The 26,138-nt window shown below is 38.4% G+C and overlaps 1 protein-coding gene across 4 annotated transcripts in view; it reads right to left on the bottom strand.

The window, feature by feature from the left end:
* Positions 1–1,752: 1,752 nt before the first annotated feature.
* The window catches only part of TRAPPC13 (trafficking protein particle complex subunit 13), a 31,217-nt gene continuing 6,831 nt past the window's right edge, over positions 1,753–26,138 (bottom strand). Inside the window, exons 2-13 of one of the 4 annotated variants that reach the window (XM_009989515.2) lie at positions 23,725–23,793; positions 22,771–22,870; positions 22,089–22,173; positions 21,261–21,388; positions 21,050–21,122; positions 17,886–17,930; positions 14,416–14,433; positions 12,094–12,227; positions 9,577–9,775; positions 3,131–3,231; positions 2,147–2,297; positions 1,753–2,052 (exon numbers count right to left, since the gene is read on the bottom strand). In XM_009989515.2, coding sequence (XP_009987817.1) covers positions 1,948–2,052; positions 2,147–2,297; positions 3,131–3,231; positions 9,577–9,775; positions 12,094–12,227; positions 14,416–14,433; positions 17,886–17,930; positions 21,050–21,122; positions 21,261–21,388; positions 22,089–22,173; positions 22,771–22,870; positions 23,725–23,793 — 1,208 coding nt within the window. In that variant the 3' untranslated portion in view covers positions 1,753–1,947. The remainder of the gene's footprint in view (positions 2,053–2,146; positions 2,298–3,130; positions 3,232–9,576; positions 9,776–12,093; positions 12,228–14,415; positions 14,434–17,885; positions 17,931–21,049; positions 21,123–21,260; positions 21,389–22,088; positions 22,174–22,770; positions 22,871–23,724; positions 23,794–26,138) is intronic. The other 3 variants (XM_009989517.2, XM_009989519.2, XM_009989521.2) reach the window with 3 other exon arrangements.

The raw sequence follows: 26,138 nt of genomic DNA, 5'->3' as shown, positions 1-26,138 counted from the left end.
GAAGGAGTCTTTTCCTGTGTGATAACTGCACTTTATTCTGCACTAAAATTTTTCATCCTGCTAGATCCAAGTGGTAAACCACAATGCCCGTAAATACTGCTTTAATTTAAGGTCAACTGCAGTTTATCATTCAACTGAGCAAATACACATTTAATACCTAATTGGTTTTGTATCATTACTGTTCCATCAGCATATAAGTGTGATAATTGTTAGAGAAGAAAATGTTTTGCACTCAATTTGTAAACTTCTGTAACCTGCTTGCATGAAAATATATTGTTCTAACTATGCCTGATCATCAAAACACCTAAGGAAATATTCAGCTTAGGAATTGTTTCAGTTGCACTTTTGGTTTTGTAACAAGTGCAAAGTAAAATCACTCATGCATACTGAGAAAGAACTAAGTCTGCAGCTTTGGATTCTCAACACTGTTTCAGGGCTGCAGAAGGTCATATTGGCAAAATGCAACTTGTCTACCATTTCTGTATCTCTCCTACCTCCTATTACCATATGGTTAGATCTCGTTTGACTTGTGTCAATTTAGCTTGGAAATAGACTATGAATAAAGTTATTTACATTTTTTTGTGTGGATAGTTGTGGTTTTAGTTTGTTGATGCATCTAGAGTAACAGGCAAATTGCATTCTTTAAAATACCTGGTTTTATTGATTGCTCTGCATTTTATTAGATGTGCAGAATATAATTTTGATTTTTTTTTCTCCCCTGTATGGATTCATTCTTTAATTTAGTGAGCTGGTCGTAAATTTATCCAGTATTTTAAAATTGAATTCTCCACTTAAAAGATTTTACACACAGGAAAGCTTAAGTAAAATACTGTCAAAAATAACTAAGGTTGCTAAATGCCAATATGGCAGCTGAGAAACATGACAAGCAGCTGAGCAGAATCTGGAACGCTGGTTAGCTAGTGTTAAACTAGGAAAACCAGTCACCATTTTCTGTATTAAATGGCAACCTTTGGGTGACCTGAGATATTTCAGCCAAAAAGATTTCCATCTTTTGTCAAACAAAGTACATTTTAGTGCTTAACCAAGTCCTGAACTCCTTCCTGTATATGCTTTGGAGAACTTGATCTAGGGCAGCCATGCAGGGCTTTTCTCTTCATTTTCCTAAAGATCTACTTAAATGCCTCTGGCATGGGAAGAATAATTTGCACCACCTCAGTTAACGATAATAAATGCCCGAGTTCCGCTATTTTACTTGTCAGTTCCCAACTAATTGGGCAGTAATGTGCCTGTTCACAGCAAGCCCTGTATTGCAGGGACGCACAACTCTGCACGCAACAGCAGTTATTTGGGACCGATTTGCTGTATTACTCCGTTCCAAAGATGGAGCCACAACCAGCACATTCTTTGGCTGATGATCTGCCTTCTAGCTGCTGGCATCTCAACGCTGCCAGCTGTGCTCTCTCATCTCCTGCCTTATCAGGCTCTGGAGTGATTCTTTTGGCTACGCATGCACCTTGCATGTACACTGCCACGCCAGGTACCTCGGAGTGTTTCTTCTAGGGGTTTGGATTCCAGGAACTTGTCTGTAAAAGGCCAGTTCCTTCAAACTGAATCAGGTTTGTCAGAACCACAATTTAAAAACTGTTTATATGTTTTTATTAAAGATAATGAAAATAAGAAAAATAAGTTCAAAGTGCTACTGTTTCACCCCCCTGCCCCGAAGTGATGTTAATGCAATGTAATCTGCTAGAGCTACACTTTTTTCAAAGGTTTTATTTTCAGTAGCTGAAATTCATATGCATGTTTTCAAAAGATTTTAGAACATTCAAAAAATGTGCAGCGAAATTAAATAAGCATAGTTACATTTATAGATACATAGGGATTTGGTTTTGTTTGTACACATTTTAACATGATTCGGCTGCAAAAACATTAAGAAGTTGGTCCAAAATAAAACAAAAAGCCCAGCAGAAATACAGAATTTTTTCTTCAGTTTTGTTTGACTTCTGAAGAAACTACACAGACTTGTGCAATATCATCGTACTCGTACGTTCTCTTCAAAAACGTGTCTGTAAGTCTTAGGCCAGACACACTCTAGAAAGGAAAAATATTTATAGATGTTATTAGAACGAATTAATAAGTTTATAAAACAGATATTTTATTAAAAAAATATGCTATAAAGACTTACTTGCAATCCCTGCACTGAAGACAACAATGTAAGTGCAAGATGGAGGGATGAACTTGGGTGCAGCTTTCCAAGTTGCCTTCCCGAAACTCCACACCAGTGGATGGAACTGGTATTGCACATTTCTAAAACCAGATCCATAGTCCTTTCACTGCTAGATGAAATTAAAAAACAAGAATAAACCTGTGGGGTTTTTTTAAGCATTGACGGACTGCAGACACGTAAAAGCTTGATTACTTTATTATTCAGGTTACTATAAATCAAGCATTTATAAATAATTATAAGGTGGCAAGCAAGAATTACTGTGGTGCACAGTAATTCAGTTGCATATAGCTTTGTCCAACACCAGCATCCTGTCATGGATTTAGCACTAGTGGATGGCATTATCCTGCTTGCATTTTGCATGGAGCACAAGATTTTAATGAGAAGTATCTGCAAATCAGGTACATGCTTTAGTCCCTGGCTTCAGCTTCTATTTAGAATTAATTTAAATGTCACTCTTGGAACCCTTTTAAAAAGGGCTACTGTAGATCCCAGTGTAAACATAAATCAAGTCAAAACATGGATAGAGATGTACAGAGAACTATGGTGACAATGTTTAGCAGGCATTCCAGCAGTGGTGCGGAGCTAGCGGTAAAAGCAGACTAGATAACGAATAGCATCGTCTATTCTGATAAAATTACTTGTAGTTTAAAAAAATCCTACATACACACTCATTTTGTTGTAAGATGAACTAAGATGATTTGTGATTTAAGTAATGGGGTGGAATCTTAAATGATATTGCAGCCAGTTCTATGGAATTCCACTACAGATTTTTGGCAATCTCCTAGTTCAAACAGTAGTAATAGACTAATAGTTTCATGTTGCTACAACTCACAGTAAAGACCAGGTTTGTGCTGTTTCAGGAGAAAGTATTGAGAAGTGAAACAAAGTCAGCCACAACTTACCCACCTGGGAAAAAGCACAAGAATTGCATGACATCATTACCTGCAATTTGTTATTTTACATGTAATGTCAAAAGGTTCTTCCAAATTTACGGTGTCTGGTATGGTCTCCAAAGAAAGCCTTACATCGCCATAACCAGGAGCCTGAGAAGGTACAAGAATGCATGTTCTCAGACAGTAAAGCTGAAGTTTTTACTACTCAGGTTCTCATTTACTGCAACAAGCTTAGAACAAGAAGAATTTGAAGAAAGACGACTGACGCTTTGTGTCTTTGATTTGGACCCAAATCACAGCAGTGCTCCACCCACTACTGATGACCACCTTCTTGACAGGTTTAACAATTCCTTAGACAAGGATGGTCTGTGCAGCTTATTTATAGGAAATGACATGCACTTTATTACTAAGTTTTTCCAATAGTTCACATCCATGAAGTTTGAATACCCATATACAGTTCCTGAGAAGACCAGCTTTATTTTAAGCTCTCTGTCAAACAGATAACAGGTAACACTACGGACAATGTAAGCATAGTTTTCCTGCATAAACCCAACACTACTCCACATCCTAGGAAATAAGAGATTGTTCATTCTTCTTGCCATTTCAAGTCCTCCAAGCCTCTGCCAAAATAATTAATTGCCACCAGTTAGAAAGGCACATGATATGAACACTTGTCAACTACCCAATTCCGTCAAGAGCCGAACACATCTCGTATGGTCTACTAACAAACCTACGATAAATTCCTAGTTACTACCAACAGGGCTGATTCAAGATGGTAACCTGCAGATAAAAACCTTTAGATTTTCAATGCCCACAAATGATAGATCGCAAGGAAAAAATAAGGGAAAAGTTGTCCTGCCTGACAAAGCTTAGTTGTGACACATGTTCCAACTCTCCTGACTGAAGGATGCTGTAGTAAAAGTTACATTTAGGGCTTATTTAAAAGATATTCCCAAAGAGGTCTAGAAAGTCAGTAACCAACAGGTTGGGAACAAGTTTTAGTCATATACAATTCATGATGGATGGCAGATGACATTTCAGAAAGCGTATTAAATTGGACATTACAGTGAGCAAAGGAATGTCAAATCGATGGAGATTTCAGACCACTCGAGCAATGTAAGTTTGGAACCTATCAAGAAAGGGAAGTAATTATCCAGCACTGGAAAAAGGCACACATTTTCAGCTGCATCAGGTGACAGGAAAGAATCTACTGGAAAAAATAAAGCCCATTCCCTAAACAATGGGTAGTTTGCCATAACATTAGACTCTTCTTTTAATAGAGATATATTAGGAAAAAAATAACAAAACCAGTATTTTATAGAATACACTTAACCTGCAATTGACCAAATCAAGACAGGACCAGAGCAGATGACAAGTCCTAAACCAGGACATACCTGTTGGCCTTAACAATGAGATATCTGCAAGAACTGATGGCTAAAGGTAAAGGCCTTACAGTAACAGCAAAAGGAGGAACATAGTCTTCATCTAAAAATGAGATAATTGCTCAGACTACGGAATCAACTAGACAATTGCTTGCTTGCGCAACTCAAGAATAGTTTTTCTTTAACTTCGACTGGTTCTAGTCTAGTCTTGGACTGAATGCCCATGAGCAGGTGGAGCATCCTTGGCATACTGTGGACATGCATCTGTCTGGTTTAATGTCACCCAAAAGAACATAGTTGTGATTCTAAGACCACTCCACAAAAAAACCCCAAACAAATTATGCTATGTGGGGTGATCCAGGATACTTGTTTCAAAAGCGTATTCCTGATCTGAACAAAAAGTATGACAGGGGGCACAGTACAGGTTAAATTCTGGGCCTGTGGGGGAAACAATAGTTATAAGTGGTAGTAAATGGATTAGGAGGAAAATGATGGAAGGTGAAAGGAGTCTAGAAATGAAATAATCTGATAGCACTGAAAAGCTGAGAAGACAAGGAGTTGCAGTGCAACTCAAAGTGGAAAAAAAAAAAGGCAAACAAAACCCACCTGTTTGCTGCTTATCCAAAGGCAGATGTTGGTCAAAGTACACAAAACAGCTCATGTTTCTCTGTTAATCACTACCACAAAACAACAACAAAGAAAACAAATCCTGGAGTGTGGAGGTCTGTTAATCACCAATGTGTTTGAAGTGCCATTCTCCAAGGTCCAAAGACGGGATGCAGAGTGAGAGAATACTGATTTATAGAGGGAAAAAATATCTGTCTTTGAAGAGTCATGATACAAAAGGTAAGTTGAAAATGAGACAATTTATAAGTTAAAAAACAAGCAACAAGTCTGAAAGTAACCGGAGTAACGAAGTTTAGAAAAAAAAGGCAGTTTCTAATTTGATGGGGTTATACAGATAACAGTTCAATTAAAAACAAAGAAATTTCAGTGACTTAGCTGTGAACTTCCAAGATCCAAATTTGCTTCCTAGTTCCAAGTCAACGTGATTTCCCTACAGAACTGCTTGATTTACTAGAAGCTGGGGGCAGAGGGGGCAGGGGGCAGACAGAGGCAGAATCCCAATTACAAGCTTTGTAAACTCAGACTAAGATTTGATTGTCAAAGGTTTTTTACTTGGCTCCCATGTCACACCATCCTCAATACAAAAGATGCGAGTCAGGCTTAAGCGTTAGACTAGACAGGCTGTAAGGCTGACTTAAGCAGGCTAGTAATTACAACTTAAAATTAATGAATATTTATAAATCAACCAGAACAGAATAGACTTAATCAAGAGATGCGGTGGGATGGCTCCTATGACTGGAGTGTTGAAAAGGAAGGATACAGGCTCTTAAGGAAGGACAGGCAGGGGAGACAAGGAGGAGGTGTCACGCTCTATGTCAAGGAGCAGCTGGAGTGCATGAAGCTCCACCTGGTGATGGATGAGCTGACTGAAAACTCGGGATTAAAGCAGGATTAGAGGGAGGACAGGTACCAGTGACATTATAGTGGGGCTCTGCTACGGGCCACCTGACCAGGAAGATAGAGAGGATAAGGCTCTCTACAGACAGATAGGAGCAGCCTGACATTCAAGAGCCCTGCTCCTCATGGGGGACTTCAACCACCCTGGTATCTGTTGGAGGCACAACACAGCAGGGCATAGGCAATCCAGGAGGTTCTTGGCATGTACCGATGATAACTTCTTTCTCCAAATGATAGAGCAACCCACGAGGAGAGGTGCTTTGCTGGACCTTGTTCTCACCAACAAGGAGGGGCTGGTGGGGAACGTGAAGCTCAAGCGCAGCCTCGGCTATAGTGACTATGCAATGGTGGAAGAGAGCAGACTTCGGCCTCCTCAGGAATCTACTTGGTCGAGTACGATGGGATAAAGCCCTAGGGCAAAGAGGGGCTCAAGAAAGCTGGTTAATATTCAAGGATCACCTCCTCCAAGCTCAGGAGCAGTGAATCCCAACAAAGAGGAAGTCAGGCAGGAACACCAGGAGGCCTGCATGGATGAACAAGTTGCTCCTGGACCAACTCAAATGCAAAAAGAAGGCCTACAGAGGGTGGAAGCAAGGACAGGCAGCCTGGGAAGAATACAGAGAAATTGTTTGAGCAGCCAGGGATCAGGTTAGGAAAGCTAAAGCCCTGATAGAGTTAAGTCTGGCCAGGGACATCAAGGGCAACAAGAAAAGCTTCTATAGGTATGTCAGTGATAAAAGGAGGACTAGGGAAAACGTGGGCCCTCTCCAGAAGGAAATGGGGGACCTGGTTACCCAGGTGCAGAAGTTCATGGGACCTGATGAGGTGCATCCGTGGGTCCTGAGGGAACTGGCAGATTAAGTTGCTAAGCCATTATCCATCATATTTGAGAAGTTGTGGCAGTCTGGTGAAGTTCCCACTGGCTGGAAAAGGGGAAACATAGCCCCCATTTTTAAAGAGAAAAAAGGAAGACCCAGGGAACTACAGGCTAGTCAGTTTCACTTCTGTGCCCAGCAAGATGATGGAGCAGATCCTCCTGGAAACTATGCTAATGCACATAGAAAACAAGGACGTGATTGGTAACAGTGAACACGGCTTCACTAAGGGCAACTTATGCCTGACAAGTTTGGTGGCCTTCTACGATAGGGTTACAGCGTTGGAGTGTAAGGGAAAAGCAAGTAATGAAATCCACCTGGACTTGTCTAAACCATTTGACACTGTCCCGCATAACATCCTTTTCTCTAAATTGGAGAGACATGGATTTGATTAATGGACCACACGGTGGATAAGGAATTGTCTGGATGGTTGCACTCAAAGAGTTGTGGTCAATGGCTTGATGTCCAAGTGGAGACCAGTGACGAGTGGCGTTCCTCAGGGATCGGTATTGGGGCTGGTGCTGTTTAATATCTTGGTCAGTAACATGGACAGTGGGATCCAGTGCATCCTCATCAAGTTTGCTTGCTGACATCAAGCTGTGTGGTGTGGTGGACATGCTGGAGGGAAGGGATGCCATTTAGAGGGACCTTGACAGGCTGGAGAGATGGGCCTGTGCAAACCTAATGAAGTTCAACAAGGCCAAGTGCAAGGTCCTGCACGTGGGTTGGGGCAATCCCAAGCACAAGTACAGGCTGGGCAGAGAATGGATTGAGAGCAGCCCTGAGGAGAAGGACTTAGGGGTGTTGGTTGATGAGAAGTTCAACGTGAGCCGGTAATGTGCGCTGGCATCCCAGAAAGCCAACCGTGTCCTGGGCTGCATCCAAAGAAGTGTGGCCAGCAGGTTGAGGGAGGTGATTCTGCCACTCTCCTCTTGTGAGACCTGACCTGAAGTACTGCATTCAGTTCTGGAGCCCACAACACAAGAAGGACACAGAGCTGCTGGAGCCGGTCCAGAGGAGGGCCACAAAGATGATCCAAGGGCTGGAGCACCTCTCCTCTGAAGACAGGCTGAGAGAGTTGGGGTTGTTCAGCCTGGAGAAGAGAAGGCTCCAGGGTGTGGCAGATGCACTCACCTTGACAAAGACCAGACAAAAGCCCACAAAAACTTCCCACCATAGCTCTTGTCACACTCAGACAATAGTAGTCAGCACTTACGCATTCTGGTCAAAAGGTGAGGAAGTTGGGATCCTCAGCCAACAGCTGTGCCACATAATAATATTTGACCACAGATCAAATTCAACTAGGGTATAAAAGGAGCCTTGCCAGAGAGCTGTTTTGAGTTGGTCCCTCTTGCTGCAATGAGTCTGCAGTCAGGAACTCTCCCCTTGGGTCAGGATATTGCTCAAGGAAACTCCTCAAGGTTGACAACTCTCCCTTTTTTTAAGTGAGTGAGTGTGCAATTTGGGTCATCAGGCATAAACTTAAGAATTCTGAAGTCAGTTGTGTAGTATTAACTTTCGACAGCATTCTGAACCTGTGGATTGTTAATGTTTGTTGGAGCTTCTAAGTTGTTTTGGTTAGGAAAAAGCTTAGTTTGATTTTGTTACCACCTTGTAAAAAAAATAAATCCCATTTCTAGTTAGTTAGTCAGTCTGGCTTGGTTTTGTGAGGTTCTGCAACACAAGGAGACCTTCTAGCAGCCTTCCAGTACTTCAAGGGGGCCTACAAGAAAGCTGGAGAGGGACTTTTTAGAAGGGCATGTAGTGATAGGACAAGGGGTAATGGCTTTAAACTGAAAGAGGGCAGATTTAGATGAGATATAAGAAAGAAAACCTTCACTCTTGTTGTGGTTTAGGCCAGATAGCAACTAAATGTCACGTAGCCACTCACTCACCCTCCTCCACCCTCAGGGGATGGGGAGGAGAATTAAAGTGGAAAAGGGAAAGAGACCCATGGGTTAAGATAAGAACAATTTAATACTAGTATGAATATATATATATGTACAATGAAAACAATATACAAATAAGTGATGCAGTGTATAATTGCTCACCACCCAGTGACCAAGACCCGTCCTGTCCTGGACTAATGATCTCAAAACAGATAAGTCCCGACACTGCTATCCCAGATGAGTGAGAGTCTCGAAAAGAGAGGATGAGAGAGACAGCACTCAGAGCCGAGTGCACTCCGAGCTCTTCTAGCTAGTTAAAAAGAAGAACTAACTCTGTCCCAGATGAAACTAGGACAACTCTGAGGGTGGTGAGGCACTGGAACAGGTTGCCCAGAGAAGCTGTGGATGCCCCATCCCTAGAAGTGTTCAAGGTCAGGTTGGATGAGGCTTTGAGCAACCTGACCTAGGGAAGGTGTCCCTGCCCATGGCAGGGGGGTTGGAACTAGATGATCTTTTAAGGTCCCTTCCAACCCAAACCATTCTAGGATTCTATGATTCAAGGAAACAAAATATGTTGCTGTTTACATGGCCAAAAGGAACAAAAATGCTTTTATTCAGCTACAGTCCCTCAGAATAATGTTTTCTTCATATTTCACTTACCAAACATATTAAATAACTTTCTCAAAAATGTATAGAAACATGTGAATCCAGAGTGATGTCCAGAAAGCAAGCAGCATGAACTTTTCCTTAAGTCATTATTAAATTGTTCATTGAGTTGCCTTAAAAATGGATGCTAAGTTAAATTGATGCTTAAGTTAAACTTACCATTCTTTGGAGCTGGCTAGTTTGCAGCCTTCCTCGTTCACCCAGATTAGTTTTCCATACAATGTCTAATTTACCAATCACAGTTACACCTTTTATTACTCCAGCTTTCTCTGCAAATTCTTGCTTTGGTTTTAGGCAGTATAAGTATTGACGTGTATCCATAGGTTGTAAATAAGTCCTTGAGCCAAAAGTAGACTCCCTAAAAGAAAAAAACATTACATATTAATTTAAACAGTTATTTTTAAGAAGACTTAAGAACCCAACCTTTTTTCCCATCCCTTACCAGTCTTACTGTGTGTGTATTTTATTCATGGCAAAGCACATAGAATATTTTTGTGTTTTCACAATAGAAGACAATTCTAGAATGATGTAGCATCAAGTACCAAGGGGTCAAAAAATGAAGATTCAGTTGAGCCAGAGAACTGAGGTGGAAATCCACTTTGATACATTATAATTTATTATCTGCCATCTTAGCATTTAAAGGACAATGCTGGTAATTTTACTTCTGTTATTTGGTTCCCTCCCAGTAAATCTCAGTGTCATAAGCCTAAGATTCCCATTCAGCAGAAGAACCATCACAGCGGATGCAAACACTTTGTAAGAACAATGCTCCACTGTGCTGCAGGTGAACCCTTCGACAGGCAGGGAGAAGACAGAATTTTCACCTCAGGCCATAATGCAGAAGCATTTATGATTAATTAATTAAAAAATTAATTATTCATTCACTTCAGCGTGACAAATTTTTATATCCTAAGATCCTATAATGGCATTCCACCCTGAGTTGCATTTGTGTGGAGGGGGTTTGGTAGCAGAGGAGGGGCTACGGGATGGATCCTGTAAGAAGCTGCTAGAGGCTTCCCAAGCTCCAAGTCAGACCTGACTCTGGCCAGGGCCGAGCCCATCAGCACCTCTGTAAATAAACATATTTAAGAAGGAAAACAAACCTGCACCATGCAGGACCTACAGAGTAGAGAGGGGGAAGACACAGCTGTGGCAGTGCAGCTTGGAGCACTCCAAAGCTCCCTGCTCCCAGGGTGCCTGCTGGGTGGAACTCATCCTGCCAGGGCCACCAGGGCTCATCGGGCTGCGTGGACCCAGCATGGCAGTGAGGAGAGAGGAGTGAGATCCGAGAGAAACAACTCTGCAGACACCAACGTCAGCCAAGATGGAGCGGGAGTTGGTATGCCAGAGCTGAGGCTCCCCTGCAGCCCATGGTGAGAGAGGAGCGGCCCCCCAGTCGCCCGTGGAGGTTAATGGTGGAGCAGAGACCCACCCACAGCCCATGGAGGGTCCCGCACCAGAGCAGGTGGCTGTGCCGGAAGAAGGCCGTGACTTCATGGGAAGCTTGCACTGGAGCAGTCTGTTCCTGAAGGACTGCACCCTGTGGGAGGGACCCACACTGGAGCAGTTCATGAAGAACTGCAGCCCGTGGGAAGGATTCCCATTGAAGTCCACAGAGGACTGTCTCCTGTGGGAGGGACCCCACACTGGAGCAGGGGAAAAGTGTGAGGATCCCTCCCCCTGAGGAAGGGGCCACAGAAACAATGTGTATCAAACTGACCATAACCGCCATTCGCTGTCACCCTATGCTGCTTGAGGGGAGGAGGCAGAGAAACTGGGAGTAAAGTTGAGCCCAAGAAGAAGGGAGGAGTGGGTAGAAGGTGTTTTTAAGATGTGGCTTTGTTTCTTGTTATCCTTTCTGATGTGATTGGCAACAAATTAAATTGATTTTTTTTTTCCTCTGAGTCTGTTTTGCCCATGACCCTAATTGGTGAGTGATCACTCCCTGTCCCTGTCTTGACCCTCCAGCCTTTTGTTATATTTTCTCCTCCCTATTTCAGCAGGGAGGAGTAAGGAAATGGCTGCGTGGTGCTTAGCTGCCAGCTGGGCTAAACCACAACACACCAATTCACCTTGACTGCTGCCTTGCTAGATCTCGATTAGAACAATTGAAAACAGTTACCAGTCTACTAGAAGGAAGCAAGGACAAGTCAGATCGGTCCTGTAAGGCTAAGCATGTATACACAGATCAAGTCAGAACAAGATGTGGGCTAAATTTTATATAGGAGATACTGGAACAGGTTGCCCAGAGAAGCTGTGGACATCCCATCCCTGGAAGTGTTCAAGGTCAGGTTGGATGAGGCTTTGAGCAACCTGATCTAGTGGAAGGTGTCTCTGTGCACGGCAGGGAGGGTTGTAACTAGATGATCTTTAAGGTCCCTTCCAACCCAAACCATTTTGGATTCTATATTGCCATGTCATCCATGTTACCAATTATTTGAGGATTAAGCTAGAGTTTTCTCTACTAAGTAGAATTACAAAGTTTTAAGAACAGTTTCTATAAATTGAAAACTAACAGCTTTTCCAGCTGAAAACATAAGAGGAATTCAATTCTTTTTAATCAAGCAATGAAGCATAATCCTTCCATTACAGACTATTTTCTAACTGTAATGCTTATATCACATAAAATCACAATACAAAGAGTTTCAAAGTCAACTATCCCAAATCTGAACATACCCTTCCCCTCCTCTGTCAACTGTGTTCAGCTCTGCAACGTTGTACATCATAGATGGCTCTAAAGAAACCTTCTCCATAAACATTGGAGAAGTAGTGATATTCTGAATCTGAGCTTCCAGAAACACTTCATCTGTCTGAAAAAAAAAAAAGTGCAAACTCATGAAAACGTGATTAATGTTACTAACAAGAGTAAACAATCCTACTGTTAAAAAAAAAAGTCACATGTTTAGTTCATGCCTGCAAATCAAATTAATTAATGCAAGAAAAAACCTTAATCCCAGTAACAACAGGAGCAAAAGTGTTAGTCAAGAGGTATCTTGCCAAACAATGGATGTGGGATAATTTCGCTATGTTCTAGCTATTGCTTGTTTGTAATGCATCAGATCCACTTCCCAAGACTTTCATCAACTCTGTTTTTAACCCAAATTGTTAAGAAATGAAAAATAGAATAAATGGTAAGGAATTGCAGTGCACAACAACATGCCATGCCAAATTACTAGCGCATCAAGCTGTACAAAAAAAATTAAAATAAGTGTGTGCATTTTCTTCAACTGAAGTAAAATAGTTCAGGTACATGCTCTGAGATTTTTTTCTTATTATTATCAAATATTGATGTACTGGCTAAAAATCAAAGACCAGCCTCCTCTTTCACTCAGCTGCATCATGCCAATGGTTACCAATATCACATGCATCCAACAATTTAACTGGTGTTCTACTTTCAAAACATCCTATAAGACATATCCATTAAATGAAGCTAATGCCTTAAGATGGTATATAAGGACCAATTCTAATATAGGAATGAAAGCAACAAATTGTAAAATTTCAGAAGCTGAAAAAACATGGAACTAGAGGTGGTTTTGCCTCACTGCTTCTGTGGAGTTGAGTATCAGTGAAGCCACTTTGCAGCTCTAAAATCTCACAACAGAATAATTACAGAAGGCTCAGACTATCAGAGATACGAGCCCCTGGAGAAGTCAAAAATAAAACCAAAGAATTGCCAATTGGAAAACAGAGGGAGGTATCAAATCTGCATTTACAAGAAAGTCATTGATTCAGGCAGTTGGACTAGATGATGTTGTAGGTCCCTTCCAACTGAAGCATTCTATTCTATACATTCAATATGAAGCTGCTTAGGTATTTTGTTATGATAAATAGAAAAAAAAAAAGTATTTTTATGGGGAGGTGGAAGGAAGCTTACAGTTTCTTTTTAACCAGTGTAAACAAATTACTTCATTATACAAATGCAGTCTTGCTTGTAAATTACAAAATAAAAGTGGGACAAAATCCTAAAAATATTTTTAGTCTCAAAAGGCATTGTGTTAGAAGGAGAAATACCAAATGGTACTGGAAATATTTGTTGTGCTTTATAAACATGTTAAACACAAACTGGATGATAGCATATATATAGTAATGAAAACTGTGCAAGCTCCACGGGTTATGGACAGACCTCACGCTTGCAGGAGCTGGAAATAACCCAACTAAAACATGGCTCTCAGTAATCATTACTACCACCAGCTGACTGTCACTTAAATTGATACTGTTTATATCCCATAAATCCATTGCTCAAAGTGTCTATTTACCCAAACTTTAGTTATTTTCAATGCAGCAACCATAGGCAGAAATTTAGAAAAAGCTCATTTGAAAGGGAATGAAGAAACAAGCAGGATAATGAAAAAGCAAGTTAGTTTTGTTATTCCTACATTGGTTTAATATCACACAGTTTAAAAAAAATAAAAATCCTCAAGTGCTTCAGAAAAATGCAGTTTATTTTAATACAAGGCACACCTTAAAGTGAAATCAGACTGCCTAAGTATCATACTAACTCATTGACTGTTACATGCAGTTAAAAGTTGGAAAGTGCAGCTCCAGCTAGCGAAAGGAAGGAAGAACATCCAACCACCGCTCTCTCCTCAAACCCACTGTCTCCACCAACCAGATGAGAAAAGTTCTGTCACAGCTTAAACAAGCAGTGCTGTAGTAAAACCTACATTTCTATGGGTCAGAAGAAGGGAAATTTTAGAAGGGATTAACTCCTGTTTTCAAATAATGAATCTAGTAAAATTTTGGTCAGGTATTTTACAGGAGGATCCCCACAGGCAAGATTCTGTAATAATCAACTTTTAGGTTCAACAATGGGTGTCAAAGAAAGAGCTAACCATTTAAATGATTAGCCGCACAGATAAGGATGAGAAAACATCAGTTCATGAAATGCAGAACAAACATTGCTTTTCCATTATGTTTTTAAAAGAATGTCAACAAGCACAGAGACAGATAGGCAATTAAAAAAGCATATATATTCATAAAAAAATAAATAAAAATTACCACAGAACTGAGGTCACTCTAATGGGAAAATAAAAAAAAAACACATTAGAGAAATTAGGGTTAAATGTTAAAGAAAAAGGAGGCTAACTTTCAAATAAAATGCATTTCTGCATTTTTTTTGCACCATCTAAACAAGATAGCATTAGTAAGACAGAAACGTAAATAAAAATGGATGCAAACAAAGATGAAACTACATTTCTAATAAGTTATAGCTGGTCGGTTACATGGTTTACTAGCTTTGCTTCAGAACCAATCCAAAGTAGAGCCTAAGGCACACAAGTCACAGATAAGACAAGGTAGAACAAACTGATCCAAAAAAAATGTTAGTTTTTGAGCAAGTTTAAAGCTTGTCCTGAATTTAAATCCATGCAATGGGTTGTGTATGAAATGGAAAAACAGTCCATATTATTTTACAGATGATTTGAAGTATCCACATACATAAGGTCTCAAAATAAAAATAACATGGTAATGTGTTCTAGCAAAGCTACAATACTGCAGTTTATAACAAAATTTGGCATAACAGAATCAGGAAAAACTCTTTTTTGAATATCCGTCATTCCAAAAACCTAACTTTAACAGCAAACTTTGTTTTCTTAAGTGTCTGCGTATTTGTCTCCCTGTATATGTTTGCAGGAGCAGAACCTTTGACAGAGTCTTTTCCAAGGCACACCAAACAAACTATGTAAGAGACTTTCTAGAGATCAGGGCAGGTAATTCAGTCTCAGGATTGCAGCAGGTTAGGGCGACAGGGCATGCGTTCTGTGCACAAATTTGAATGATCAACTTGATTTGGATGCTACGGCAATATGAGCAACAAGCAAGAAAATTAAGGTTCAGCGTCATTTCTTGTCTTAGAAAAAATGAAATTATGGATTATAATTTCTAGTAGAAAATAATTTTAGTGACAAACTTTATGAATAGATAGCATCACATTTGTAATATTAATGGTAACAGTTTAACTGGTTAGTCAACCTTTAAAGACCTTTAGTTAACTATAGGACTGACACAATTTTTTTTTTTCCCTCCCCGGCTCCCAAGGATAATGGTCTTTCTCTAACATTCAGGATGAAGGTCGTGGTGCTTTAATAGCAATGTAGTATCACATACAACATCTACCTAAAGACTTACTTCTAGGTTTTTTAATCTTATTTGACTTCTGCCGTCACAAGACACAGTAGCAGTTTATACACTTTCCGAAATGAAATATGAATGATACTATATCAGTTTGCTAGGCAAATTAAAAATGCTCAGTTAATTGCATCCAAAAATCTTAAAAACTTTATTTTCAATCAATCATATGGATACTACAGTAATGAGACTTGCATAAATTCCTGAACAGGAAGAACAAAAGGCATCAAACAGCCTTTTAAAAGCTTTACAGGGGAAAAAAAACCCTAACAACAAAACCAAAGACCCACAAATACCAGCTCACACACCAAAGCTTCTCATAGATCTTTATCATGAGGAACTGGTGGCTCATTGAGGAATGGAGTTTATCAAGTCCCTTCTTATCGAGGCCAGTCAGTAAAACAATTTTGTAAGAAAAGAGTATTTTTGACCTATGTCAAAAGTTTGCTCTGAATTTACCTTAAAGAGGTTTTTATTTCCATTTGTTATGAAGTGTTTCAGCACAAAACAAAATTTACACATGAAGTACAGAGAGACAGCAACATTTCATTTATCTGTCCTTCTTTCCTTTACCACATATTTTCTATCTGAAACAATAATATAATTCACACACAAAATGAAGGTTTATTTTGTTCCCAGAGCAATTACCTAGTTTCTTAGGATTATTTTTGTTCTTATGTCACAGCAGGACATTCTCAGACATTCCCATTTACAGATAACACCAGTTCAATAAAGCACTCAACCAGTGTATGTGCTTACGTTTCAACACTACTCAGGTATCTCACACCTAATCAACCTAAGGATTGAAGGCTGTGGTCTAGATACATGTACCAAGACATTTTTAGGAAAATATTTTTCTTTTCCTCTGTATTATCATATTTAAATCACTTGTGACCTATGCCTTGATTTATCCTCTAAATAAATTACACGCTATATATTACATGTCTCATAATTTACATTGCTAATTATTCACAGCCAAGTGAAAATCTTTATGGAAAGTTTTCTGCACAACTCTGAACAAGACAGATCTTTATATCTGGAATCCTAATTTGTAGAGCAGAAATTCTTATCTGTTATTTCTCCCTTTTTTCCTCTATTGAGAATGTTAGGAAGGGAAAGAAACATATCTTTCACACCTCTATAGCCATAATGTTGCATGATGAAACTCAGGTGTGACTATGATGGAGATAAATCATTAGAACAATAGATTTGGAGACTCTCTGCTTTTCTACATGCAAATTCATAGCACATATATCTGCTTAGTTAACAACAAGCAGGAGAGTAAAATATTTTCAACTTAGCTTAACACAAGCTATTTTTCAAATTGCCAAAATTCTATAGATTTTATTCTTCTCTCACTGACACTTTGGTCTTTTTTCTCCCATCTTCTATTCACTGCAACATAAAACACCTCTAACTTCATTCTATCTTTTAAACTATTTCAGACAAACTGTTTAAGAATACTACTGAAAGTTTCCGATCAAACGACTAGCAGTGTAGTAGCTGACCATATTTCAGGGGTTATGGAAAAAGTTTAACACTCATAATGAAAGTTCTCAAAGTATCAATCTGAACTTCCTACAAAAAATACAGAATCAAAATTAAGCTTACTTAGTCACTGCCACAAAGCAGCTAAGTGATAATGATGGAAACAAATGTCCTAACTTCCTATGTAATGAGATATTGCAGAAATTTATACCCTACAACAGGCATATATAATACATATATCCACATGGAATGTCTACAAATGAAAAGAATGCTGTATATAATTTGTAAGAGTTTCCACTGTGTCACCTTCAGTTAAAATTCTTCCCATAAATAGCCAAAGACAGATGCCTAAGTATGTCCAAATAAATACACAAGGCATATATAAGGTCATTTAGTTTTAGAGCACTGTGTATAACTGTCACAAACCTAAAAACTAAACTATTGAACAGAGGATTCATATTTACATTGGGGAAATTTACATTTCCCCAATCTGGTAAACTGTTGTCTGCTTTGTGAACAATTAATCTCCCTTACATTAAGCACTGTCTGCCTAAATATACAAGCAATAATTGAAAGTACATGGGAAAGCAGAAAACATGCAAAATGTTCAAGCAATTGCATTAAGGTCCTGACATGTCTGCCTTAGGTATAATTTCTTTCCTCCTTTCATCAAAAGTTATCTATTGTTAAACTAAATCATATAAACCCACCACTTAATTTTTTTCCCTTTAGAACTGATCATCTTTCTCAGAAACGTGTATTTAAGAAGCTCTTTTAATTTAATCTAACACCCAATGTGAAGTAGTAAAGCCAGCACACCAAAACAAAACCAAATACACACAGCTCACACTTACCTCAGCATTGTAGAACTTAGTTTTCACATCTAGTGGTTTAAGAACCTGAATGAAATGGAAAAAAGACAGATTGACAATTGGTTTCTCAGACAACTTCAGCATAAACTGTTTGTAAGTGCTAGGATCTTTACTGAAGTTCTATTTTTCTTTTCTGATCTTACACAGAACAGGTGCATAATGGAATATATGATACAGTCAACTCAGCTAAAACCTCAAAATTCAGAGCACATACTCGCTGCTTCTTATTTGCACATTTGACTGCTTTGCTACTACGCCGTTTTCTCAGATTGAAAACAAATACTTCTCCACTTGAGCACTGGCCTCTTTCGAAACCAGACAAATCCAGTGCACTAAGTAGATCTACATCTTTAGAATGACATTACACTCATCTTGTATCCTGAAGTGGTCTGCACTTGCTTTCAAGAGTGAGCAAGAACCATGTATTATTTATAAGTCCTTCAGTGCTCTGCAGCAAACACAAGTTGCTGACTATCTACTCACTAAAAATAAATGAAACAGAGAACTATTCATGTGATTAGCTTAAGCAACAAATCATTACAAGGCTTCACTTCCTTCTTGAAAATGCAACTTTTACAAGAAATAAAAAAGCCAATACATAATCTTAATTGTATGAGCTTAAATCAGCAAGAGAAAACAATTTGACGATATAAAAGGTGATAATAAAGTGTCGGTTCTTAAGTGTTTGAATTTTTTGCGTAAAGCCACTACAATTAACACATTCAGTACAAAATGGATATACACTGATGTAACCGAAAGAAATAATCTTCTATTATGCTTGTAAGGAAACAAATTTAAATTATCCTGCTGAAGACATTTATTTCCCTTTATGTAGAGACATTTTTGTTTACACATAAGTGTACTGCATCATGAGACAACCCTAAAATTCCAAGTTGTGAAACAGTCCTCAAGAATTCAAGATTAAAAAGCAGTCTTCACAGAGATTTTTGCATTATAACCGGCATAATGCTCAAATATTTCAAGTAACTGTAACTATCTTTCTCTCTCGTAAGAAAAAAGTCAAAATTTTAATTAAGGTGTTTGTTAGTTGAGTGTTTTTTTTCTGCCAAACATTTTGCTTCAGTGAGCTTCTTATTAATTTTCCTAGATGCTGATGTTTTCTCTCTCTGTCTGATAAATATAGTCTTTCCATTCGTGCCAGCAAATTTCAAGTGGCATTCCAGTAAAAAAATCAAATAATTATTGTGAGGTTCACAAACCCCCTCCCCAAACCAAACAACAACCAAACCCTCGAAAGAATCATTCCTTCTCCATATAAACATAATGGTGTTTATTACTCAGAGAGCTTTGGAAAAAAAAAAAAGCACTGTTGATCAGTATTAAACTACATTTGATGGTTAAAAAAGAAGCTGTTCAAAACCAAGTCTAACACCAGTTGAACTTAAAAGATCCTAGAAAACATAACTGAAAAAGTTGAGAATCTGACAAAGACAAAATGGTTTTTTGTTAAAAAATAACTGGTGGCACCTCAATCACTAGCAGCCAACAATTCCCATTGTAAAGACATTGTTTAATTTTCTATAACATTTCTTTTTGTTTGTTCTCAGATTTTCTAGCTGATATGTCCATGTCAAATTTAAAAAACAACATCTTACATTGCTGAGTGAACTGTTTTTCTCATAATGAATCAGGGGGTATTTATAGAATTGTGTTAAAGTGTATATATACTTTCTGAGAAGCTCTTGTGCTTCCTTCTTTGAAGGAAGAACTTCAAATCTAACAGACAGCTCGTCCTAGTTATTTTAACATTAAAGTTGCCTATGTTGGATTCAGTTAAAAAACACAGAAATTACAATATGCATGTAGACCTCTGAAAAATGTGCATAAATAAGTTTCCATATCAAATCTAAAGAAGACAAATCAACATCTTGAACAACGCTGTGGCAAGAACAAGTATAGGGAAGGGAGAGAAGATGAGAACTGGAAGCTTGCAGATGCGTACATTAGTGATCAGAGGAAGTCTAGAGGGGACAGCAGGACAGAGTACTGAACTTCTGGGGACAAAGAATGGAGAAATTGAAAGGTAAACAGTTTCACAAGGAGAGCAAGACAAAAGACACAAAGATGAAAATCAGCTTCAACAAAGCTGAAGAAATACTGCAGAGTTTCTGGGTTCGGAGGAGAGTGTAACAGGAAAATTGATATGGAATGATTTTCCCTAGGTTTGCCTGGAAACACCTTTGACTAAGCAATACCTGCCATTTCAAGGCCCACAAGTACTAACAGCACTCGGCTGTTCTTCGTCTGCAGCAGATGGCAAATCAGTCTTCTAAAGACTGAAATGCTTTTTTCTGAAGTATCTAGGTAGAATACTAGAAAAGAGCACAATGAAGTCACCTGCAACTTGCAAAAGACAGAGGTCTCAATTATATAACGCTCCTACTGTACTGCTAGACACTCTGTGAGAGTATCTAAAAATGTATTCAGTAAAGCACGTTGCCCAGTCTTCCATTCTATGGGAAAGAGCTCACAATCATCGAAGTCTCAGCATATTTCTCTAAAAAATAAACATCGATTAAATACACAGCTAAAACTCTTGCCTGACAGTCATTCCGCAGTAATTTCCCGCTTTTCTGAGTTACTCTAATCTCAAGTCTTGAAACTTGTGCAGTGGAACAAAAGGTTTCAAATCTATCAATTGCTTCTGCGGATATTAGTCAGATATAACACATTAGACTTCTTTGCTTATTTTCCCTTAAAAAACAAACCACCAAGTTGCAATTTAAAAAAGGTTACACACACCAAAAGAAAAATGGGAATTTTACAATCTAAACTCGAAGGTTAGATCTGTCAAAGTCAGAACGAAAAATACTTGCTCTGTTTAAAAATAAACATAAAGCTGGCTGCTATAAAAAGCATTTTTTTTAAAGAGTAGATTTTTCTTTCTCAAGAAATGAAAATAATTATAAGGTGTAATATTTTTTATTTCTGGAATGTTTAATTGCATGGTATTTAGAAACCAACAGTTCCTGTGAAGTTTGAAGCGACGGTTTTTATCTGTTTATTTTAAAAGTCAAAACAGATTTTTAGTATGTAAAAGTGCTGTTGCAGTATCAAATATTTAAAAACGGGTTTTCCAGATTCACCCACTTATTAAAGGTAGAGTAGAATACTTCATGCAATACCTGAAATTTGAAGAACTTTCTGAAGTACATCTTCTCTCCTGTCTGCGTAGTGTAACTTACTGCACAAACTAAGCTGAAAGAAACAATTTTTTAAAAAATAATTTTGAATTACTTTAAATTTTGTGCCTGTATCAAAGCAGCAACAGAACAGCATGCATGTGCTGCAGTTTCATTTAAGCTCATTCAGTCACAGAAAAATTTAAAATCTTACATGTGTGTTCCTATCTCCTTTACTTCATGATGGATCACATCATCAATGCAACAGTCAGGTTTAAGCTCTGCTACTGCAGCACTAGAAGCTGAAAGGTTCAAGCGCTGAGAACTTGTCTGAAGATCAGCCTAGGGACAGAAAAACAAAGCACTGGTTAGAACTGCAGTTGCTTAAAGCAATCTAAAGAAAAATAACTTACAAGGTACTAGCTTTCACTGAGCATTTTGTACCCTACATGCTTTCATACATATAACTAAGTTATGTTAAGATGACAAAATACTTGTCAAAGCTAAAGACAAGTTCTAAAATGTATATAAACAGTCCAATCGTTTAACATGCAATAACATAAAATCTATTTACTTTTTACATTGAGTTCCACAATGACTTCTGGAATTTCTATTCTGAATTTACTATTTGTTCAGCAGAAAATGAAAAAAAAAAATACCACTAGAAAAAAAACTAATTTGAAATACAAGCAAACACAAGTCAATGCATGCTTTTCAGACACTTGCTTTGACATCACTAAAAGTGCAATTAAGCGAATATAACTCTAATTTTTTAACTGTGGAAGTTTTGCTACACTAATTCTCCAGAGAAGCTTTATTACACACTCATTTTTTGGATACAATCTTAGTTTTTTATTTTAAAGATTTCCATTTTTATGTCTTATTCTTTCCAATTTCCAGGTATATTTTCAGGATTCAAAAAAGCGACAGGTATTTCCTAAAGTCTATATATTAGCATTAAGCATACAAGATATTGTCAGAAAACATACTCAACATATTTTATTTTTTTATAAATCTAGTAAGTAGATTTATCTTCACATACCTTCACCAGTATGTCCTTGACAACTTGATTACTATCATTGTGTACACTAATGTAACTGGAAAACGTTTCTCCCAGAAATATATTTCTGTGTTTAAAAAATAAAAATAACATATGTTTAGTAACAGTTAATAAAAAACAAGTAACATTTCACTGAAACTTCTTTAAATTCTAATTAAAATATGCATATATACACACATACACACACACGTGTTCGCCAGAACAAATCCTAAAAGTACGTTGGCATTTTCACACCCGTACTTCTAAATATTATCCTTCTAAGACAAACAACTTCAAAAGAGAACAAAGAAATCAGATTTTTTTCTAGATAAAAATCTGAGAAGAATAAGACAGTTTACAGCACTCACAAAAATCCCTGTAGTAAACTGTTAGTATAAGATGTGGTTTACAACAGTGCATTACATTAGAAATTCACCTACACTTGCAAATTTCTTTCAACTTTCCATCCTTATTGAACTCAGAGTCAGGCTACAGACAAGGAACATCAGGCAGCACGCATTTATATATTACATCATATTATAAATCAAGCCACAGATTATTTTTAAAACAATTGAACATCTCATTGCATAACAATGATGTTCAAAAAGAAAGAAAAGTAATAAACACATTATCATTAAATGAATTCTAAACCTTGCGTGCTACAGTTACCATAATTCATTCTTACCCAAAATTCTGAGGTAAAGTCAGCATTTCTCCTAGCATCAAAGTTTCTGCTCCCTTTACAGTAGAAGGATCATCCTTCATGAGCTGGTTAAATAGATTACCTGTAGAAATACCAAATTGCTAGTATCTAAATATTTTCTAAGTCTAAAGCTTTGTCTACATTTAAGTCATGACAATCAGTTATTTAGATGTAATTTATTTTAGACATTTTACAATCAATTTGTTTAGGCATGAAACATGTATCTAAAGGCCTGCCTATAAATTATAACTTACTTCCAGGCACTTGTGTCCAATAAATCATACACTATACATGCTGAAGGGTGCCATTCCAAAGGCATTGCTTAAATTAACATTAAACTTCAGGAGAAATTCTGCCTTAGTAAAGCACATTACATAATCAACCCGATTTACTTTCTTACCCTGCTTGCTTCGTATTTCCACACAATCCTCTTTCCTCGAATCTTTCCTTTGCCTCTTTCTTTTACTTAACTTCTAGACTGCAACTATTACTGGGGAATAACTTAGGGATTTCTAAGAATATCACACTAAGAATAACACAATTCAAAGGCAGTGATTCTTCCAAAATCATGTTGCACAGAACATTCATGTCTTAGTTCTAATTACTGGGGCATCTTTTCCAGATAAAGAAGGTAGTAACTTTCTACAATTACACATTTCTCTCTCACAACTGCCTTCCATCTTGTGTGTTAATTACTCAAGACTTTGAGGTCATGTGTTTGCAATATCATCACCAAGCTTTCAAAGCTGTAGGTCAAGAGCTGTAGAGTGCACCTTGGTATTTTCCTACAGTCATTACTACACATAAAATATATTGCTGTTTCAGACTACCATCTATGGGAGGTGATAAGACTCCTCTGACATCTAAGTCTCAGGTGCTCACATTGCTTAAACTTGCTAATACATACACCACAATCAGTCAGTAGAAAAGACATACCTGGCAAATCTCTTTCTTCACAAGTCACTGGAATATTAGTGAATAAAGTAGGTTTGGTTAGCCTCATCACTGCAAAAATCAGAAAAGAAACCATAGATCAATGAAACAAGTATTTTATATTTTTAACAGTATAAATTTATTGTGCTCTCCTTCGACCAAAACAACCCACAACCACCAAATCTTAGCCCGAAAAAGGGTAACACCTTTTTTAATCACCTGGCCTTTTTCAATATAACAATCTCCCTGCTGGTCTGAGCTGCAAGAGCACTGGTGATGCCATTGCTCTCTCTTGCTTTATTACCCTGGTGCACTAATATCTACTGCTTTCAACCGTATGTGCTAAAGGTCTTATACCTGTTAGAGTGTTAAGAGCCTTGTGGACTACAGGAGACAAGTACTAGTTTCATGTTTTTGTGGACTGTTCTAGGCTAAGAGCCTGTTCTGTGATCCTGGTTGTTCTAGAATGATGACTAGTATGGACCCTTCCTGTCAAACTCCAAGCCATAAGGAACTGCGTTTACACCCTAATCTCAAAAACACAAGCAAGATAGAGTTACAAGTCTAAAAGCCAAATTATTCATACAACCACTTTTCCTTTTAGTCACAGACTTAAAACTCAAACCAGCAAAACCATCACAAAAACCTCAGAAACACATAAAAAGCCTATTTTGTTGATACTGACAAAATCAAAACCACTGAGATCTTGCTATTAAAAAACCTCCACTTCGAGAAAGTGGTATTCTCAAAGGCTATTTTCACTCAGAATACTCAAAAATACATGATTTTTATTTGTACTTTAGACTTAAGATGTTGCTTCTTAAAAGAATTCCTTCCTATTAATATAAACCAATGGCTCTGATCTTGTATATAGCTTCTCATGAAAGGATTCACATGAAACAAAGTTGAGCATTTGTAACCTTAAATGTTGACATGAATACGTAAAAATCACTGATTCATTCTTCTTCAAAACCTAACAAACAAAAGCATATAATTTCTGAGAACTAAAAAATAAAATAATTACTCTGGACTGTAATAAGTTAATCAATATCCATGCACTGACACATGTATTGTGCTATTCTCTTTATTGTACTTTTGTGCATCTTATATGTCTGGTCAGCATTCATTATTTCCAGTTGTATAAAATATTCAAGTCTTTCTTTGGGTGTAGTGGGCAGTACTGGTTCACAAGAGCTTACATTACCATACAGCAGACCTATGCAAGTTACCATTGACCCAAACAAATCTCTATTTTCACATAAAAAAGGTGACACATTCTCTTTATTATGCTGAAAAGTTGAAAAACATGGTCTCTGAAGGCTTGCAACCACAAGGTAAATAAAAACCCAAAAAATATACAAAACAGTAAATGAAGAAACAGATTCAACTTTGAAAATCAAAAAAATAAACACTGCATTATACATAGAATGAATGAATGATTCAGGTTACAAGAGACCATAAAGATCATGAAGTTCCACTCCCCCTGACATGGGCAGCGACACCTGCCACTAGATCAGGTTGCTCAAAGACTCATCCAGCCTGGCCTTAGACACTTCCAGGGATGGGGCACCCACAACTTCTCTAGGCAACCTGTTCCAGTGCCTCACCACCCTCTGAGTGAAAAATTTCTTCCTTATATCTAATCTAAATCTCCCCTCTTTCAGTTTAAAGCCATTGTCCCTTGTCCTATCACTACATGCCCTTGTAAAAAGTCCCTCTCCAGCTTTTCCGTAGGCCCCCCTGAAGTGCTGGAAGGCTGCCAGAAGGTTTCCCCAGAGTCTTTTCTTCTCCAGGCTGAACAGCCCCAAATCTCTCAGCCTGTCTTCATAGCAGAGGTGCTCCAGCCCTTGGATCATCTTCGTGGCCCTCCTCTGGACTCGCTCCAATAGCTCTGTGTACTTCTTATGTTGGGAGCCCCAGAGCTGAATGCAGTATTCCAGGTGGGGTCTCACAAGAGCAGAGCAGAGGGACAGAATCCCCTCCCTCAACCTGCTGGCCACAGTTCTTTGGATGCAGCCCAGGATACAATTGGCTTTCTGGGCTGCCACTGCAGATTGCCGGCTCATGTTAAGCTTCTCACCAAGCAAGTCCTCCTCCTCCATGCTGCTCTCAATCCATTCTCTGCCCAGCCTGCACTTGTGCTAGAGACTAGAGGATCTTGCACTAGGCCTTGCTGAACTTCTTAAGGTTTGCACAGGCCCACCCCTCGAGCCTGTCAAGGTCCCTCTGGATGACATCCCTTCCCTCCAGCATGTCCACCACACCACACAGCTTGATGTCATCTGCAAACTTGCTGAGGGTGCACGCAATCCCATTGTCCAGGTCACAGACAAAGACATTAAATAATACTGGTACCAATACTGACCCCTGAGGAACACCACTCGTCACTGGTCTCCACTTGGACATGGAGCCTTTGA

This window comes from Tauraco erythrolophus, chromosome Z, assembly GCF_009769465.1.
Source record: "Tauraco erythrolophus isolate bTauEry1 chromosome Z, bTauEry1.pri, whole genome shotgun sequence".
In the NCBI taxonomy this organism is placed as follows: domain Eukaryota; kingdom Metazoa; phylum Chordata; class Aves; order Musophagiformes; family Musophagidae; genus Tauraco; species Tauraco erythrolophus.
This window is presented reverse-complemented; position numbering and strand designations above follow the sequence as displayed.